The sequence below is a fragment of the Asparagus officinalis genome, chromosome 2 (assembly GCF_001876935.1).
Source record: "Asparagus officinalis chromosome 2, Aspof.V1, whole genome shotgun sequence".
NCBI lineage: Eukaryota > Viridiplantae > Streptophyta > Magnoliopsida > Asparagales > Asparagaceae > Asparagus > Asparagus officinalis.
In genome coordinates this window covers 15,584,301-15,605,563 of record NC_033795.1, presented here as the reverse complement: position 1 = coordinate 15,605,563, position 21,263 = coordinate 15,584,301, and the positions used below count along the sequence as shown (strand labels likewise).

At 37.6% G+C, this 21,263-nt stretch overlaps 1 protein-coding gene and 1 long non-coding RNA gene across 3 annotated transcripts; one reads left to right on the top strand and one right to left on the bottom strand.

Annotated features, from left to right (window-relative positions):
* LOC109830379 lies at window positions 3,955–5,624 on the bottom strand. The gene is made up of 3 exons (XR_002244276.1): window positions 5,531–5,624; window positions 4,309–4,416; window positions 3,955–4,228 (listed from the first exon to the last, which is right to left on the bottom strand). It is a non-coding gene; the product is annotated as an uncharacterized LOC109830379 (long non-coding RNA).
* LOC109830378 (autophagy-related protein 13b-like) lies at window positions 6,177–19,118 on the top strand. 2 transcript variants are annotated; one of them, XM_020397629.1, is made up of 4 exons: window positions 6,177–8,707; window positions 8,820–8,998; window positions 11,572–11,681; window positions 18,487–18,685. In XM_020397629.1, exons 1-4 carry the CDS (start codon window positions 7,304–7,306, stop codon window positions 18,540–18,542), a joined length of 1,749 nt encoding a protein of 582 aa, XP_020253218.1. In that variant the 5' UTR covers window positions 6,177–7,303; the 3' UTR covers window positions 18,543–18,685. The 2 variants fall into 2 exon arrangements, with proteins under 2 accessions (XP_020253218.1, XP_020253217.1); XM_020397628.1 differs by lacking the exon at window positions 11,572–11,681 and having other exon boundaries at window positions 18,487–19,118.

The window sequence follows — 21,263 nt, the reverse complement described above, 5'->3', positions numbered from 1 at the left end:
TTTTTGTGGAGAAATATTATGATCTCAAACTGGAAAACCTCTACTAATAATAGAAAGAAAAGAGAAAAAATTTATATGCATGGCTATTCAAAATATACATAATTAATCCAGAAGGCATGGATTTAGATATGTAATTAATGTAAAACAAATAGTCTAAGTCGTGAAGACTATAGTTTTGTATAAATAAGTGAAAAAAGGTTTATCTGATTTTAGATTAACCACCAAAAGACCTGACACAATGGTGAAGAAAGAAAAATAACATTGCATGACTAAATACTTGTAATATATGTGATTCGATGTTCGTTAGAAAAAAATGATATGTAATGTTTAATCGTTATCAAACATATGAATATTAATCGCTTATTTTCTTAAATTTCACTGTTGTTTATCCAATTCTCTGAAATGTATTTAGTCCAAACAGATAAAGTAATTTATTTCCAAATATCTATATTCACAGTTTTATTACTGAATTGGATCATTTTAGATATTAGGCCCTTAGATCATTAATATTTTGATTAAGTCTCTTAAATTCTTAAATTACTCCTCTGGTTGATATATCTTGTTGTTGCTACCCACAAAAAGACAGATTAATTTAAAACAACTTATAAGTATTGGGGACCTAAAAACTACTTCAACTAATTGAGAGACTAAAATTTAAACAAGCAAGGGAAAAACTTTTGGGAATTAGGGAACCTATTAGTAATTTTAGTAATTTGAGATTCTAACTCCAAATTTAAGGGACTGACATTTCAAAATAAAGCTACTTTGTTTATTGAGCGGGTCCCAAAATTCTTACCCAGAACCCGATGCACGGAACCTTCTCCACACTAGAATTTATCATAAACACCCCTATTTAGTTTCTATAAAAAAAAAACCCTATTTAGCGCCGCAGCCGCCGCCCCCCCCCCCCTACACACACCAAACCCAAGATATTTCTAAGCCAGGAATATTACTCATGAGGTTCCATGTGATTGCTATAATCGGCTGAGTTGAGTGCTCGAACTCAGTGCTTCTTCACAATAGCCAATAGTCCTAGTTAGGGGTTGTAAACGATCGAATCGAATCGAACACTAATGTGTTTGTATTTGTATTTGTTTAAAATTATTGAATTCGAATGTAGACTCTAATATTCATATATCTAGTTTTTCGAACTCGAATACTTGGTATTTGATAAATATTCATAAATATTCACGAATACTTATCGATCACAAAGTATATTTATTCCGCTAAAAAATTTGATTATCAAATAATATTAAAATTCGTAAATAAAAATCATTCCTTTATAATATATGGTGTATATATATTTAAATCAAAATTTTAATTAGAAAACAGATCTAAGATTATTTAAGTCTTAAAATCAGTATATAAAACTTAAGTATAAATGGTAAGTGAGTTAAAATATAACATTATATGTGCAATAATATAAATAATAAGTTGTGATCAAATTTTAAAAGAATATTTAATAGACAAACGAATCAAATATACATTTGGTTAAATTCTATTCGTTAGTAAACTCGAATAGTAAAAAATATTTATTTCGTGATAAATGAACAACCGAATCCAATATGACCGAATAGTTATTCGAACACTTGTCGACTTATTTGTTAATTATTTTGTTCATTTCCACCCCTAGTCCTAGTCAAGGTCCCGTGCCTGAAAAAAGTTCATTTGCTATTAAATCAAGATCAGGAGTATAATTATGACCATAAGAATCATGCTAGAACTACTTATGAATTTTGACACTTACCGCTCTCCTTATGAATCAAAACGTCTCCGATTATGAGATGAGAGGACCGAGAGATCAGCAGATGGTCAGCATTCTCTCTTTTTTAGTGTGTTATTATATCATCGATGCTATCAATATATATCACCCTAATAATGCGCTTTTGGTTGCAAACTTGGGCGCTTTGGCGAATACCTAGCTATATGACAATTATATTCTTTATTATTTCTTTTCTTCTCTATGAATTATTTTTTCTTGTCTGTGCATTTTCCATCTTAAGTTGAATATAAAATTTTGCAATTTTGCTAACTTCATAGGTCAAATAACGTTACAGTGAATAGTCTTGTGTATTTTCACCCTGTAAAATCTAGGGGTTGTTTCCTAGGGCTGAGCATGGTTCGGTCCAAACCGAAAAAACTGACCGAACCGACCTGGAAAATTCGGTTTTATGAGTAGGATGGTTCGGGTCGGTTTGAAATCTTTTCAACCCGAACCGACCCGAACCGACCAAATATAGTGCAATGCTACTCATTCTGATCTCAAACCCTACCCGACCCATCCCCAAAGAGTCAAAGACTCAAACTCTAAACTCATTTTCTGAATCATTATGGGTTAAAAACAATATCATTATATCATGTTTAATGCTTCATAATCTCCTACTTTGTTGATATCTTTTTTTTCTTCAATACAGTTTGTTGTTTGATAAGAAGTTTGATGAAGTTAGAACCGAACAAACCGAACCGAACCGCACCGAACCGCACCAAACCGACTTGCAACAGTTCGGTTTGGTTTTGAATTATAGGTGGTTCGGTTCGGTTGTTCAAATTTTGGTAAAAATCGAACCGAACCGACCGTTGCACACCCCTACTGTTTCCTGTTTGGAAACCCACAGATTTGGGCCCACCTGGCCCGGTTTTAGTCTATTTTGTTGTCTGTGAAATATTGGGCTAGCACTTGATCCAACCTTTTAACTCATTTTCAGCCTTTACAATCAGGCCAGAATTGATCCACCCCTACGTGGACCGACGCTGGCCTGATTTAAGGAGGTATACAACTTTGGGCTGGTTTAGGTGGAGTTTGACAAACAGAGCCCTAGTAAATTAGTGTAGTCCAATCCTAAAAGAAATATGAGAAAAGTATGATTTCATTATTTTTAAATGATGTCTTTTTTTCTACCAGTTTATAGTTGCGCTCATAACGTCGGAGCTCAACAAAACTGTGAGCCCAGGAGACCGAATAACAATTCAGCAGAGTCTAAATTATGCAATACGTGAGGGACCTTTAAACAATATTTAGAGTGATCCATGTTTATACCTCATTGGCTACAAACATGAAAATTTTTACCAGAATGTTTATACTTACATTTTAGTTATAGAGCTTTTCAAATATCAATATTTGTTAAATTTACTATTAAATCTATCAAAATTAAAATTTAGATATCTTAATTCTACTTTAACTAGATTTGTGATCGGTTTAATAATAAATTTAAAATATGTTAATGGTTAGAAGGCTCTATAAATATTATATATAAATATTTAGATGAATATATTCGTACTTACATAATATAAGGTTCGAACGTGTCAATTTTAACAACCTAGTGCTTATAAATGCTATAAATTACAAGGGATATTATCTAAATGTTAAGTGAGTACAGTTTCTGAATTAATTACGCAGAAATAAGCCCCTAAGGGGGGGTTATTCGTTGGTGTAATTTGGTGTAATTTGGGGTAAATTGTTCCAATGAGGTAATTTTACCCAATGGGATAATTGAGTGGGATAAATTGGGGTAAAATGGGGTAATGAGACAATTTAAGTGGGACAATTTAGTATGACATCTTTTTATAATATTATATATATAGCTCAATTAAATTCAAGTTTAACTTGACATAACATCAAATGATTAAATAAATAATAGTTATAATATACAATAATATTATTTCTAAGATTATTTTAATATAAAATAATAAAAATAATATAATAATAATAATATTAATCAATCTTTGAATATTTTGATGTTTATTTTAATATTTATGCTATATTAGCAAATTTTTTAATTACAATAATTGTTCAAACATACAACCCCAAATCTTTAATAACACACAAAATTTTTCAACTGTCATACAAATCCAATAATTGTTCAAACATACAACCCCAAATCTTTAATAACACACAAAATTTTTCAACTGTCATACAAATCACCAGAGCATAGTTTCAACATCAAATTTTTCAACTGTCATACAAATCACCAGAGCATAGTTTCAACATCAAATTATCACAAGTACATAGTTTCAATGTCAAATTATCATAACAATACAAGAAAATTCACAAGTACATAGTTTCAACATCAAATTATCACAACAATACAAGATAAATGGTTTCAACATCGAATTGTGACCGCCGCCGTTGTGCCACCACCCTCCTCCGCTCACCTTCCCTCACCGCGCCAAACACCCCAACACTACCTCCCCCTCTGACCACATGCCGCCAAAAAGATTATCTTCCATCCTGTATTAGGAAACGAGATCAAATAATAGTAAGATTTTTAATACAATATATTCACAAAAAAATAGTAAGAATTCCATTACTTTGATTTCTTTGGCAGTCTTGATAGTTTGATGCCAGATCATATGACAGGTATCATGTAAAATCAACAGAAGGGAACTTCACCACCAATCAACATAACTAGTAGCATCCTGATTCGAACAACAAGAATTGTTACTAATTATTATATAATTAAGGTTGAACCAAAGTCTTCTACAAAATAGTGAGCAAATAAAATTGTTATATACTCATATTGGTCTGTATGATCCGAAATTTCCATAACTCTATCAATTGCCACTTTAGAAGTGAAAAGTAAACGTGACAGTGACAAGTGAAACATAAAATGGATATCTATTCACCTCATTATAGATAAAAGATGCAGCAAATTAGTCACCTCATTGTTGGATATCTATTCCATTTGATCAAAAGAACAAGAGGGAAATATATGGGGAAAATGTCATAAAGTGATATAATGTGACCCTGCATAATGGTTGGGGAACTCAAATTTTCAATAACAATTAAGAGGTCAAATGCTATCAAATATCTGTCAATTTAAGCTTCACCTTATAAAAGCACACATGACTGATTAATTTGGATATTTGAAATTGTTCCTCTGTTTTCTTCCAAATATTCAACAATCTTTCAATTAGCATGAAAATTCTCCCCTTTTGTGCCTGTCCGGATCAAATTACCATACACACACAATTAATTCTCTGGAAACACAACCTGTCATTTGCTTAACCATGAACTGAAATTATTTCACTTGCATTAACTCAATTAAGGCAATCTACAGTTCATACAAGGCCTGTAAAAGGCCAACCAGTCATAACAACAACCCCAAATATAGAAAGAAGATGAATGAAAATTTTGTATAATTCTCTATTTTTCTTTATGTATGCAATCTTTACAATATCTCACCAGTTTGAACAATAGTAATGCCTGGAAAAATTACAACCAGGGGAAAAAATTGGAGAGAAAAAGAAAAAGAAAAAACTAATTACATACATCTAAGGAAAATATTCTACGAGTCTTTGTGACAGGTTAGCACATAATCCTCCAAGAATTCAGATATCTGAGAAGTATAAAGGTCTGGATAGTTTCTGAAATGATCGACATGAGGTGAATTTAAAAAGTCACATATTGTTGGAACATGAACATTGAACATTGAACACATTCTCTGAGAAATTGAGCCCATTTTTCTCAAAAAAAAATGAACACTTTTCAGATCAACTATATGAACTGAGATATAATTGAAGGCCAAGGTACCTGGGTTGGGTAGGTTGAGCCGGTGGTGCGGAGGAGGCGGCGGAGGAGACGACGTCAGATCCGGCGCTCGAGAACGGCGGCAGCAGCTCGGGCGAACGAGCTCGAGAACGGCGCGAGCGACCTCGAGGACGGCGACGGCGGAGCTGGCTCAGGCTCGAGAACGATGACGGAGGAACGGGTGAACGCCCTCGAGAACGACGACGGCGATCGTGATCTCGCTTGAGCTCGAGATCGGAAGTGGAGTAATCGATCCCCTCTCTTTTGTTCCAGGAGGCGAAAGGGGGTAAATTTTGGGCTGGGGGCTGAGTCAAGCTTATATAGCTGGGATAATTTTAGGGGTAATGGAGTTTTTTTCCCCCAATTACACCAACAAATCAATAACACCAAAGAGTTTACCCCAGTTCCAATTATACCAATGAATAACACCAAAAAGTGGTGTTCCAAAAATTATCCCATTATCCCAATTTTTACACCAATGAATAACCCCCCCTAAGAGACAGATACAATGGGCTTCTCTGTACAATTTCCCTTCAAGCCCAACCCACTCAATTCGGTCACCGCTCAGCTAACCTTACCGGAAGTAACAGTAACCACATCCTATAAATAGCCGACCATCCGTAGCTTCTCCTCTTCGAAGCGTCAAAGCTATTCACATGCTCGCGAAGGGCTTGTCCGTAATTTCCCTAAAAAAGAAGACCAGTGGCATATCCGTAAATACGGAGTAGTCCCCCTCCGCGCACGAACGCAACCGTCGACCTAGGGTTTCCCAATTTTGAAAAAAGGGAAATTTAATTTGCTGCTTTAAAAAGCCAAAGATTTATTTTTTAAAACCCCCTTCGAATCCAACGGCTTCGAGATTTCAAAACTCGCTGAGAATTTCCCCCTAAAAAGGTGAATTCTTACCCTTTTTTCGATTTCATTCGTTTGATTCGCGTCCTTTTGTGCGAATCGCTTACTAATTTTGGATATAGATATCGTTCTTGAAGTAGTAATTCTTTTGAATTTTGGGAAGTTTTTGTCTAATTAATTGTCTCATATCGAAGGGTATATGTAGTAATTGTGTACTAAAACCCTAGAAGCGTAGCAGATTGATCATGAAAAATTCAGTTTTACGGTGATTATATCCCCTTTTGAGAGTTTGTTTTGTGAATTCTTGAACCAATCCGAAGAAATCAGCTTCAATTTCTGATTGAACCCTCAATTTCTAGTGTTTCTTCCTTCGAAATTTCTTCGGCCCCCCTGAAGCTACTATCGAAACCACAGAGTGATAAAACCCTAGAAGTGTAGCAGATTGATCATGGAAAGGTTTGCTTAAGAGTGATCTACATCGCGTTCTGAGAGTTTTTTGTGCTAAAACCCTAGAAGTGTAGCAGATTGATCATCGAAAAGTTTGCTTAAGAGTGATCTACATCGCGTTCTGAGAGTTCGTTTGTGCTAAAACCCTAAAAGTGTAGCAGATTGATCATGGAAAAGTTTGCTTAAGAGTGATCTACATCGCGTTCTGAGAGTTCGTTTGTGCTAAAACCCTAGACCCTAGAAGTGTAGCAGATTGATCATGGAAAAGTTCTCTTAAGAGTGATCTACATCGCGTTCTGAGAGTTTGTTTTGTGGATTCTTGAACCAGCTCGAAGCGATCAGTGTCCAGATAAAACAGTAGCTTCTTAGTGTTTTTCTTGTTGGAAAACTATGGAAGTTTCTTTCTCCAGAATTCACCCCTAAGTATCCTAAAATAAGCGAGATAAGTTAAACTTCTTATCTTTTGGTTTTTTTACAATGGCATCATCCCCTTCTAGTTCTGCTTCTGAACCTGCTATAATCGAGCAAGTAATCACTGAATTCTTTGCCAAGAGCCTCCACATCATACTTGAATCCAGGTCTCCCTATGTCTCTTCCCGAAACTACTCTGCAGACCTCTTCACATCCTCTCCATCATCATCCTCATCTTCCTCAAGTGGCCGGCCGAGGGACAAGTGGTTCAACTTGGCCTTAAGGGATTGCCCAGCTGCACTAGAGAACTTTGACTTGTGGCGGCAGAGCAATCTTGAACCCTTGGTTGTTGACATAATCTTGGCCCGTAGGAGGACCGGGCATGATGAGTTCTTGCCAAGTAACAGGAGTGAAAAAACTGTAGAGAGATGGGTTGTTCAGTATGAAAGCAGGAAAAGCTCCAACATTCCAAGGGAGGTGCATTCAAGTAGTAAACGAAGTGGTAGTAGCTCTCACTCATCTGAGATTCCATCTATGTATAAGAAAACATACAAGAGAACAATTGTTATGCTTCGGTCTTTGTATTCTACTGTCCGGCTTTTGCCAGCATATAAAGTTTTTCGAGACCTTAATTCCTCTGGCCGAATTTGCACCTTGAGCCTCTCCCACAAAATATCTTCTTTTGTTGAGCCGTTCACTCGAGCAGAGGAGGCAGATATGAAACAGTTCAATTTTGTGCCTGTTGACACGCCCTGTGGAAGGTTATCATTATCAGTTTCTTATCTTCCATCACTGGACGATGTGAGTTCTGAGCCTTCTACACCAATATCAACACAGTTCATACCGGATTATGTTGGGAGCCCAACAACTGATCCTCTTAAGAGGCTGCACTCGCTTCCATCTACAGGATCACTGCCTACTTATATTTCATTTACCAGAAGGCATAGTTGGAGCAATGATCATGGACCACCTTCCGTATCTGCCTCGCCATCGCCTACGTACTCTGATTCTCGTGCTTTGAATTCTACTCCAAGTGCTGGCCTTCCTCCTCGGGTTCATCCACATGATCACTCTCCATCTACATGTCCAGCTTCACATGACTCATCGTTGTCAGCCCATAAGAAGAACACGAGTTTTGATGAGTATTGGCCTTCACCTCCATACTCACCATCTTCTTCCCCTTCACCACCAACCCATTTGCCTGGTTCCCATTTGCAAAGTTCTCTGCTACGGGCAGAAAGTGCCCCAGTCAGCATTCCCTTGCCCAGGCTTGGGATGAATAGTGGATTAGTTACTCAAGGTTTGCCTCCATCCCCTTCTCCAAAGAGTGGGAAGGCTGGATTTTCCTCTAAGGCGAATCTTCTTAGAGCTCAAGTGACTACTGCTTCTGCATCTCAAACTTCACCTGAAAGTAGGTTACAACTGAAGAAAGGCTCGGGCAACCTTCATAGTGGCATGACCCTGCAGAAGGTAGTATCTAATGCTTCATCCTAATGCAGAAAAAGAGTGTTACAAAATTACGGAATTAAATTTTACATTTTTTAGATTGACTACCTTGAAACTCTATTCCTTTCTGCTTCAGATATTATATTCCGGGAAAGATGAAGTTGGGAACTTATCTGGTCAGAAGTTATCATCTTGCTCTTCACCACGTATCCCATCTGGGAGCTCTAGTAGATTTTCTTTCCTGGATGAGTTTGATGACCCTGAGCTTGCCTGCCCATTTGCTGCAGATGATGAAGATCTAGTGGATCCATACAGGTATGTTAGTGCAAACAATCATTTGATTCAGGTGTTTTAAAAGTCAGACTTAACGGTTAATGGTTGATGATTGTGTCATGCATAGCATATCATAGATCTGTTATACATACATCCAGGTCAATGTTGTGCCTTGTCTAGGTCGATTTCATTTTGTTGGAATACAATTCTTACCGTTTATGTTAGTATGGTATGCTTTGGCTTTGTTATTCATTTGACTGGATAACGATAACAGGCTTGTCTAACAATACAGGATAGTATGCGGCTCACAACTTCATTTTTGTGATAATTTTAGCTTCTCTATGCACCTTGTTAGAACTCTGTCCATTAGTTCGAAGATTTGACTGGTTAAAACTACATGTCGTTTTTCCTTTATACCCCCCAATAGCTATTCTATTAGCCTGTTTTATATGTCTTATTGTTACTTTCCATCCATATTCTTGCACTTTGGAAGCTTGGAGATTAAAAAATATGAATCTTGGATAAAGCCATTAGGGTACCTTGGCATGCTGATCATATTCAACAGACTGAATGTACCCCTTATTATCTTGTCTGACTAGGCATACTGGTAAATTGTTACGACACCATAATCCACAGAATTGGTGACTGTGATCAATTCCCCAAGTAAAAGGTCTTCATATGAATCATCTCTAGATAAAGCAGTAATACAGACATTATATTTTTTTATAAACGATAATTTGGCGTGATGTATGCAAATGCTCGGAGAAAACCTGAAGTCACTTCAAAAGACATTGAAGAGTCTTGGTTCCTTTGAGAATTTACCCTTTGGTCCACCCTGCTAGAATTTCTCTCACGAGAAGCCAATTATACCATGCCAGAAGTGGGATTCACGCAGTGTTTTTAGAGACAAAAAACATTTTCTTTTTGGATACCAGCATGTGTTTTGAAGTTCACTTTAATCCACTTGTGTGTGGGGATGACCATGTGAGCAGGACTAGATCTGGATTAGCGCACAAGGAATCCATGATATCTCTAGTAATTCAGTAATTACACATGATTAGAAATACGGCAGTCCTCGCGTTTTTTTTCAGGAGCAGTCTACTAACACCTAGCCACATAGGGGAGACTGCATGAGAGCCTAAAGGACAATATGCATCAGATTGGTTTAATCCCTTAGGGTTTGTTTGGCAAACTCAATAAACTTGTTTTAGTGGGTACAAAACGGGTCCATGTTCTTGGCCCTAGTTTGGCAAATTAAAAAGGTGGACCCAAATTTGCTCAATAACTAGACTAGAAACAAACCAAGTCACCCTTGGTTCAAAAGAGAACTATGTTAGAATGGGCCAAATATGTACAGTCTAAAAATTAGCCAAACTAAGTTTGAACTAGAACTAGTTCAATAAAGTCTAGTTTAGACTTAGCTTAGGCCAAGTAGAATTAGTTTAAAAGTGAACTTGGTTATTTTCAAAGTTGCCAAACAGAGGATTAAGTTCTTTCTGTAACCTACTGTGTTGTGGTTTTACAGCTTAGTTTCTTGAAAGTTTGCAATAAACTTTATATATCTAATAATAAGTAGAGAGTATTGATATTCTATTAATCCTACAAAAACTAATAGATTAATGGTTCTGGCAGTTTCTTGTTTTCACTATCTTCTTCTTCCTTCACATATTTTATTCTTACTGGTAAATGTGCTTTCTTTAACACCATGCTGATGTGTTAGTTTATAATGTAAGGATCGTATTTCTTGGTATGCTTTGCGGTTTAGCTTGTTAGTTATATAGAGAGTGGTTATAGTTATTATCCCCCAGTCAGAAGTTTGCCTTTTTGTTGATGACAGTACTACTGGAACTTTAGTTATGTAGTATAATAAAAACCCTTCTTTGTGAATTTATGACTTAACTTGCTACTTTTGCTTGCTCACATTGATGACTAAATATGCTCTTAAGTTCGATTATATTTTTATCTACCCTCATTGATAATGAGTTAACTAAAAGGTGGAAGTATAACTTTATTGGGCTGGGAATTTAGCAGAAGAAGTGAGGGACGTGGGGTGAGCGATCTTCTAAATTAATTACGCCTTATTTGGACATGGTGAAATCACGATCCAGCCTGGTTTGGTGCATGAGCCCAGCTTCAACATATGCCTTCTCCGCTAGTCATCATATCACTAATTTTGACGGTCTTGATTACTGTATGAACTATTACAGCTGGACAGTGAAATCAAATCTAGCACTAATTTGACTGCGGATGTCGGAGTTAGTGGTATATATTAATGCATATTATAGCAAAATGTTTGATCCAGTAAGGCAGGTAGAATCGATTTGCGCAAATGCAAATATAATATTTTCAATTACAAACATGTAAATTACCCTTCTACAAGATTTATGGTAGGATGACCAACTGACCATGCATGTTTGGATGGATATGCTTAAAAGCCTCCATGAGCATGAACATGGTCTAGAATGTTTTCTCTTAGTTAGGATGTTGACCTGGATATCGCTACTGGCAGGATTATATAGTGAAGCTTAAAGGACTATATAGTGAAGCTTACATAATTGGTTTGAGGCCAAATGTTTATGTTTCTTTTCAATTAATATTGTTTGGTTACTTTATAGATGCAGCTTGCAAAAAGATTCCAGCGTTATACTCATTTGGGCACTGAAGTTACATGGTCTTAACCTTCGTTTCACCAGCATGCAAAGAGAAACTTTCTCCCTATTAAAAAGTAATTTGTCCATTTTATTCTTTGATTGATATAGTTATACACATAACCACTACCGTGATTGTCATTTCTAAATTACATGTTAGTTGGTTTTATCTTTACTGTGGTTTGAAAGACCATGAGTGGCTAAAACTCAAAATAACCAGGTTAGTTGTTCATGTTTTGGTGTGACCGGCTGAAGCCCAGAGTAATCAACGTGTGTAGATTAGTCTTATTCTTGAGAATAGTAAGTTTTCAATCAGTTAAACACACCCCTCTTTGTAAAGAAAACATATAAAAAAAGGACCAGCCCAACAACACAGAAAAAAGTGCAATAAAGAAACAGAAGGGGTGTTTTTTTCTTGTGGGAAGTGGAGAGAGTAAGTTCCTATTATATCCCAAAGCGTGCATACATCTTCTCTTCTTCCTTTTCATGGAAAAGTGGGAAAAGGAGTTTCTTAGCAGAGAATATATGCAGGCTACTTGTGCATTTTGCTGTATCTCCTCTCCTTTTCAACTTCTCTCATAACTGCAGGACATCCTTTGTCTCGTGGGATGCTCTTGTCGAGGGAAATGGGCATTATGAACACGCACATACACAACGAGCATAATACTCTGACTTTCCTGATATTTGCATGAAGAGCTTATTTGGCATTGGTTATAGCTGTATTTAAAGGAATCATTTATAATACTTGTTAAATTAAGTAGTAGGTTAAGTATTGGGTATTGGGTTAATAGAACGTTACCCATTAACCTTAACCCTATTGTATGGCTATATATATCTCTCTTATGATCTCAATAAAGATTGATTAGGGTTTTATCTATTTCTACATGGTATCAGAGCAAGGTTCCCTCCCAAACCCTAGCCGCCGCCCTTATCTCCCAAAACCCTAACCGCCCCGCCTATTGTATGGCTATATATATCTCTCTTATGATCTCAATAAAGATTGATTAGGGTTTTATCTATTTCTACATGGTATCAGAGCAAGGTTCCCTCCCAAACCCTAGCCGCCGCCCTTATCTCCCAAAACCCTAACCGCCCCGAATGCAACACGAACCAGGCCATTAAATATGTGTATGGCACTGGTACACGTGGTTGAGGAGCTTTTCCAGCTTTCTTCTTAGCGGCTTTGACTCTCGAAGCACTGAGGAGTTCTGAAGTCAACACCCTCAGGCCATTCTGAATACAGCCAACCATAGCAGTAAGGAGGCTCACAGGTCTCCCATGCGCTAGCAAAACAGCTGGGTACACTACCTCAGCTAATATTGCCTCTATCGGTCTTGACGGTACCACGCACCGCTTCAACCAAATCATGAAGAAGCCTGCAAGCAGAGCCGTGTCAGAGATAGGAACTGTGGCTTGGTAGTGGAAATTTTCGAATTCGACACCAGCTTCAAAATCATCCTCGGTATGCTCTGTCTTATAGGTAGCACTGGAAGCCGTAATTCGAGCTTTGGCATCCTTAAGAGAGAGAACTGCAACGCGGTATACGGCTACATCTTTTTGGTTTAAATTCTGAAAGAGGTAGTCTGCCCACGTGGTATGCATAATGCCCCCTCCACGCATCCCAAAGACTTGGGCACATATGTGGAAGTGGCACATCAGCTCCCAGAAAGTAGCACAAATTTCCGGGTGCGCCACCTTCAGTAGAGAAAGTTCCTCGGTGGTGGGAATGAACTCCTCGTAGGGCATTTTTCCAAGCGACAGCCCCGACACTGCCTGCATCTCATGAAGAGCAAAACCTAACTCTCCAGCAGGCGTAAAGAATGTGCAGCTGTCAGGGTTATATTTCTCCAACATAGCGAAGAAATTATGAAGACTCTGCACGACTCCCTGTCGTGTAGCTAACACCGGAATTGTGAGACCCGATTGAGTGAGCGAGTCCTTAAGCTCTTCAAGAACAAAGTCAACCATACGGGTCCACCAACCTCCTTCTCCGGAACAGATCCATCCAGGAGATCTGAACGTCTGGGTAGAGAATTCACCCTGAGTTGCAAGGAATTGGCGAATAAAGATGTTCGCTGGACGTGGCATCTCCTGAACCAGCTCCTTCTTCTCAAACAAACCAGGTCTTAACCCCTTTAGTTGCCCCCCGATTTGCGCACGAGCTCGCCGACCAAATCCAAGCGACACATCCTCCTTCTCTTTTACTATGTCAAAGGTCAAGCCCCGACGGCAGCTCACATTCAGAAAGTAGGAGAGAGGGTACATCCTCTTCATGCTAGGGAGAAATAAAAAGCGATTATCAACTCTCCGCAGCAGCTTTGAGTCTTCCATACATGTGAGATGATCATTAGCTGGTATGCGATCTCCAAATATGAACGCTGGTTTAGGAAACTGGGCACGGCCAACAGGGGTCTCCAAGTCCAAGTCAGTTATCAAAATCCTGAGAGTAGAGCATTGAGGGAATTTAATCATTTCCGCTCTTTCCGAATCAGGATAAGTACACAATGGAATTTGGTTCTGAAGACTAAATATTTCATTCGCGTCAGGTCCCCCGATGTACCCAAAATGATGCTCTTGTGAAAGTGGCACGTTTGGGAGAAGTACTGCACAATCAAAAGCAGAAGTTAGCGGCGAGCTATCAACATAAAGGCATAGCCTGAAACATAAAGGGTTAAAGGCTCATATCGAAATCTCCAACGCGAAGGTCGAACCTCGCGTCAGAAGCCTCAAACGCGAAGGTCAACCTCGCGTTGAAAAACTTGAACGCGAGGGTCGAGACCCACATGGGATCCCAACCCCGCGTTTTCATTGAGTTGAAACGAGTCATCTTCCTCGTTATCAAGAACCCATCTAGGGTTTTCAGAGAACTTGCCAAGGCAAGTTATTTCGGGTGGCACTCACCACGACAGGGAAGCCCCCGCAGCAGCGGTGACGACGACGATGTTTCCGCATGAACAAGAGCACCGCCGGCGTCCTCAGCCGACGGCACTTCGGAAGTCGCTCCGGCGACTTTCTTGGAGTTCGAACCTCTTCTCCGAGGCGCCATTGATGCAGTCGATCGGAGGAAATTCCTTTGAATGAGGGAGACGAAGACCGTCGGAGATCTCACCGGAATCAAACGAGAATTCTCGTTCTTGAAAATAGTCGAAAGTCTTGAAAGTCAAGTGACTTTTGATATGACCACTCAGGTCTATTTATAACAGCCACCAAGCTGTTAAGATGGCACAGGATTCTAGGAATGAATCCCAACCATCTTTCAAAACGCGAAGCTCACATCCGCGTTCAAGTTTCCCAAATGCAAAGCCCAAGCCAACGTCACAAGGCCTGAGCCTCGCGTTTCAAATATTAAACGCGAGGGTCACCTCAGCGTTGCAATTCTTTTAAATGAAGAATATGCACTGGTAAGCCTACTTAACAGAGTGGTAATCAAAACCTCTGTATCTCTTCAGCAGAATTCAAATTCTCATTGGGTTAATACTACACCCCAAAATCCACTTATCAATTCTCAAAAAATAGAATGATAAGTCTCCAACTCATTGTCGATTTATTGGCTCTCCTCAGCAGAGCAATAAATAACTCGTTTTCAGTGGGGTAATAAACTCCCCCAAAATCTTGATCAAATCACAAGTCTTATAACTCATCACTCCGATGATAAAACATATAGCAGTTCTCCCCTGTGAGACGCTATAATATTCTTTCCCCACAAATGTCACGTTAAAATCACACCTCTGACAAAATCAACTTATCGATTCTCGTCAATAGAACGATAAGTCCTCAAAATTGCCCTGATCGCAATATTTCTTCTGTCACGTTAAAATCACACCTCTGACAAAATCAACTTATCGATTCTCGTCAATAGAACGATAAGTCCTCAAAATTGCCCTGATCGCAATATTTCTTCTGTCACGTTAAAATCACACCTCTGACAAAAATCAACTTATCGCTTCTCGTCAATAGAACGATAAGTCTTCAAAATTGCTCCGATCGCAATATCTCTCTTGCTAAGTTAAAACTACACCTCTAGCATTTATAGACTTCTTTCAGTGTTTAAAGCAAAACATAACACAGGAAGAATTCTATTAGTCAACCCTATTATGGGAGTATTCGTCCTCAGCAGTTTGAAACTTTCTAGAGTTGTCTTAAATGATAATAAAGAGAGTTCTCTGCAACAGAACCATTGTGGAGGTATATTCTAAGTCAGGAATACATCTCAGGCATTTCTCGTGACTTGTATTTAAAATCAAAAAATGATAAATGCAAGAAACAATGAGAAGTCAATATCACTTTTTATTCAAGAACCAAAAGAAAGTGATACAAAACAAACTTTGTTCTTGTCAAAAGAACATTACAGAAGCCAAGCTCACTCATGCATTAAATCAAAAGAGATGAGTTGAGCCTTGAGTTCAGCTAGCTCCGCCTCGTGGTTAGCTCGCACCATAGCTTCAGCCTTTGCTCGGAGTTCATCCTCGCTGGGTATGATGATGGCCGCCATTTCCTTTCTGGCGTCTTCCAGAGCTTGAGCTTGTGCATGATACTCCAAAGTACTAGCTGCATTCTGGGTACTAAGGATGTTGACAATGCCTTCTTCGCGGGAGAGTTCAGCTTTCAATCGCAGGACTTCGGCTTCAGCTTCAACCAGTCTGTCCCGAAGCGAATTCATAGAAGCAGTTGAGCGTTCTAGTTCTTCTCGCTTCCGAGTGTTACGCTCACGAAGCTCTGCAATCTGACGCTCTTTTTCAGCTAAATTCCGTTCTAGTGTTTCCCGGTGTATCACTTCAGCGACCTGAAGACTAGCCAAAGTGGACATAATTTGCGGCTGAAGGTCACTATGGCCCATGGTCTCGAGGCGTTGTAATTTCTCCTCCAAACGAAGGATAACCTCTGAGCAGCGTTCGAACCATTGAGTTTCGCCCACACTCCTGACCCCGTTTAAGCCTGCTTCCAGCAGAGGTCGAAAGGAGTTCAAAGTTCCTTGGCCATTCATCAGGGACTCAACTACCGTCTTCGCAAGACTGTTTAGCAATGGCTCACACTGCTTGTGAGATGGTGTGGCTACGAAAGTTTATGACAGAACTTGGTCTTGTTCAACCTGGACCCATGCCTATGCATTGTGACAACCAATCTGCCATTTACATTGCACAGAATCCTGTATTTCATGAGAGGACAAAACATATTGAAGTTGACTGCAATTTTGTCAGAGATGCTTGGGAGAAGAAGATAGTATCTCTCATATTCACTCCGTCCTCACAACAACTTGCTGATATTCTTACCAAGGCTACATCTTCAAAGGTGTTCTCTACTATATGTGACAAGCTGGGCATGATAGATATATATGCTCCAGCTTGAGGGGGAGTGTTAAATTAAGTAGTAGGTTAAGTATTGGGTATTGGGTTAATAGAACGTTAATAAATGTGGCTCTTGTGGAGGAGCCAACACTTGCGCAGGTTCTTGCTCTAAAGGAGCAGCTGAAGTAGACTCGGGAGTGGGTGAACCTGCACGAAAAAATGGTCGGAACGCAGAAAAAGCATGTGGAAGAAGTCGAAGGAATTGTATGGCTATATATATCTCTCTTATGATCTCAATAAAGATTGATTAGGGTTTTATCTATTTCTACAATACTTTCCGCTGATATGGGTACGTAAAGGAGCATTTATATATAAAATATTGGTTTTGGTGTTGGTTTTTCTTTGTCGGTACTGATGTTGGGGGTTTGAATGATTTTGATAGTTTCAGTCACAATTAGTAGTACATGGGATAACTTGGAGTTTTCTTACAAGATTTCCATTCGTTGGTTTTTCCTTTATTTGTCTTCTAATGTGATAAAATCAAATGAATTGTCTGGTACCTCAAAGCACCTCTTGCACTAATTTTTTTTCCTAACATCTGTATGCATTAGTCATTTATTAGCTAATATTGACTGTATCAGTCAATTTGAATGGATCCAATTGGCATGCTTAAAATCCAGTAGAACTGCAATATGTCTCGGATTGATACTTCAAAACTCTACTTTTTTAAGTTTTATATTTGTTCTCAACTACCTAAATTAGCTTGAAGAGTTTGATCTAATGTTAAATTTAACACTGAAGATAACATACACAAACAAATGCAAACACACATTTACATATACAAGCTCCTAGTGTTCTTTTGGTACTATCTTGTTTCTTTGTTCATGTATCAGAGCCAGTTCATATCTCCTAGGGTAACGGTGAGTATTTTGTTGTTAATAATATATGAAAAGATTGCTAATAATATCAAGAAATGAATTAGATGATTATCGTTGTGCATGTTCAGTGATTCTTTTCCAATGTTAGTATATAATTATCCCCCACCCTCACCACAACTCCTAAGTTTTGATTTAATGGCAGGGATTTTAGTATGGTATTAGAGCAACCCAGGTTTAAATCTCACCACCAGCATTTATAAACGTATTAGAAAAAGATATGACTGCGTGAGTCTGTTGTTGCTAATAGTATGAAAAGGTTGCTAGAGAATATGAAGAAATGAGTTAGAAGATTATTGTAATGCATGTTCAATTTTGATCCTTTTCAAGTGTTGTTAGAATATAAAAATTATAACCCTCAACTCACACCACAACTCTAAAGTTTTGGTGTAATTGAATGGAGTTAATATGATATTAGAGCAATACATGTTCAAATCTCATTGGCGGTACGTGAAAAGGAATTAGAAAGATGTGACTGCATAAGTACCGCTTTCGATACAAAAAATGACTCAACCTGCAGAAACATTGGTATATAAAATTATAATCATCAATCCTTTACCACAGCTCCAAATTCTCGGTGTAATAGAAGTGACTTTAAATCAAATTACATTTTTTACAGGCTACATTCCAATGCACATATGAAGTTTATTTCTTTACTGTAGGGCTGGACCTGCCGATGCTGATGAGAATTTGGCATCTGGACAACTTGTCCCGGTGAGGTCCTCAGATGCAGTGATCGGTGCTCTTGTTAGAATGCTCAAGTCTGCTGCGCCTCTGAGACCAGATCTCCCAAATCCGTTAACATCTTCCCAAACTCTGAAGGAAGGAGACAAGGATGTTGGAGCAGAGAAACTAAACATTGCTTCAGGTCCGGTTACTGCTTCTGGTCTTTTAAGGTCAATGACTGCTGCTGATGCATTAAAAGAGCTGAAAAATTACAAGCAGATGAAAGAATCATTTCTTAAGCAAGGGGGTCTTCAGTCATTAAATGTTCAACAAGAAGAAATTCCAGGTTCTCAAGGTTCATCTGAGATCTAGTGATATTGATTCATTTATGTACATATGTACAGTGACCTTGTTTGAAACTTGAGATATGTATGGCTTTCCTTTAGGTTTCAATTTCAATTATAGTAACTTATTATTATTATTATTATAGGTATAGATATATAGCAGTATTAAATGTAAGCATGCTTAAGCAGATTCAACAATAGGCTTGACTAGTTGATTGTACTTCTCAATGCGTGTGTATGTATATTCTGATGTTGCGGTATAAATTGATCTATTATTTCCTGTATCGGGTTTTTTTGTGTTTCGTTCACGAATTTGGTCTTAGTTTATTTGGAACATGCTTCATTGATGTTAAATGGGCGGGTAGATTTTGCCCATTTATTGTCCTTATAGCAATTGCTACGTGGATGGGTTTTTGATCGGCCATTTAATAAGCGGACTGCCCGTTTATCCATTTAACTATAGTAGTGTTGTATATATAAACTTTAAATGGTCTTTTTGTAAACTTTTAGGGGTCTTTTTGCAAACTTTTAAGAGCTCTTTGTAAACTTTTGGGGAGCTTTTTGCGGACTTTTGGGGGTTTTTGTAAATTTTAGGTGTTGTTTGCAAAATTTTGGAGGGCTCTTTGCAAATTTTTGGGGGGGTTTGTGAACTTTTGGGGCGCTTTTTGCAAACTTTTGGGGTGCGTTTTACAAAGTTTTGGTCTTATAGCAAACCTTTAGGGGCTGTTAGCAAATTTTTAGGATGCTGTCTAATATACGTATTCTGCACTGTTTTTTGTAAGGTTTGATTTTTTTTTTCCTGTAAGTGTTCTGTGAGAAATTTGTATTTTTAGGGTGTTTACTCTAATTTTTGAAAATTCCAAGATACATTTTTATAATTTTTTACATTTTCAGGTGTTGTGTATTGATCACAGATATTTTACTATTTGTAAGTTTTGATACTTTATGGGTGGTTCTTGAAAATTTTCGATTTTAAGAGCATTTTCTGTAGAAATCACCCTATAAGTTTTGAAACTGCAACGAAACACTTAATTTCAAAATTTTCAATGACCACCCTTAAAGTATCAATACTTATAAACCGTTAAAAGAAATCTATAGTCACACGGAGCACCTAAAAGTTTTGAATTTTGCAGAAAACACCCTAAACAGTTTGAAAATTGCAATAAAAACCTTAAATTCAAAAAAATTAATAAACACCCTTAATATGTCAAAACTGACAAGCATTTTAAAAATTTATAAATTACATACACAGCACCTGAAATGAAAGTTTCAAATTTTGTAAAAAAACCCTCAGAGGATGAAAATTTTTGAATTTATGGTTTTTTGTAATTTTTAAAACTTTTAGGGTGTTTTACACAAATTAGAAATTTTCAGGTTCTTTGTGCAATTTGCAATTTTCAAAGATTGCTATTCTAACCTCAAACTTGACTTGAGCTTACCATGCTTATGAGTATTTAATTATTTTCTTTTGGGTTTTTTGCACTCTAGTACCGTAAAGCTTATACCATTTTGAACTTTGATACCTCCAAAGTTTACAACTTTTTCAGTTTAACAACAAAAAGTTTATGCCTTACACTTTGATACTTCAAGGTTTATACCTTTTTGACTTTGGTACCTTAAGGGTTTGTTTTTGACACTTTGGTATCGGGTATCAAAGTTAAAAAATGTGTAAACTTTGAGGTATCATAGCATTGGAATTAAAGCTACGGGGTATCAAAATCAAAAAAGTTGTAAACTTTGGGCGTATCAAAGTGTTAAATAAAAACATTGGGTATCAATGTTAAAAAGGGGTAACTTTAGGGTAACAAAGTGCAAACAACTCTTTTCTATATGAACCATAAATACAAACGAAAATGAAGATCTCGACATTTGGGTTGTATGAAAGCAATATAGGATTTTAGATGCTCTAAGCGGAATGCAGAAAACGTTTTCTTAACATCTAAACGAAGGATCTATTGCATAAATCAATTGGATTAAGAATTAAGAAAAACAATTACCTCTTGATGCGTGTTCAAAGCCTTCTCTAATGGAGAGATTGAGAGTCTCTCTTGAAAACTCCTCTAGTTGATCCACCCGAGCAAAGATCTGGATCCTTAGAAATCAACTGCTAGGTTGAAGATGATGGGAGAGAAAGTAGTAACACTTTCACGTATATATAGAGAAAGTGGAATAGGATTAGAGTTTCTAATAGAAAAACCACTCCTATTTATAATCCACTAATTAAAGTTATATTTAATTCTATAATTAAATATTATCTTTTATAAAATTTACAAATAAATTTATCCTTTATTTAACAATAACTCCTTATTATTAATAAACTCTATTTCGAAGCTATATCTTATATAACTTTATATTATAATTCTCCCAATATATCCAGTCCATAAACTCTTAGGGTGCGACCTCGTAGGACCCAATTATAATAGCAATGA

Coding starts and splice junctions, on each gene's coding strand:
- LOC109830378 (XM_020397628.1), top strand. CDS start 7,304: ATGGCATCATCCCCTTCTAGTTCTGCTTCTGAACCTGCTATAATCGAG. Junction 8,708..8,819: donor GTGGCATGACCCTGCAGAAG/GTAGTATCTAAT, acceptor TTTCTGCTTCAG/ATATTATATTCCGGGAAAGA. Junction 8,999..18,486: donor GATCTAGTGGATCCATACAG/GTATGTTAGTGC, acceptor TCTTTACTGTAG/GGCTGGACCTGCCGATGCTG.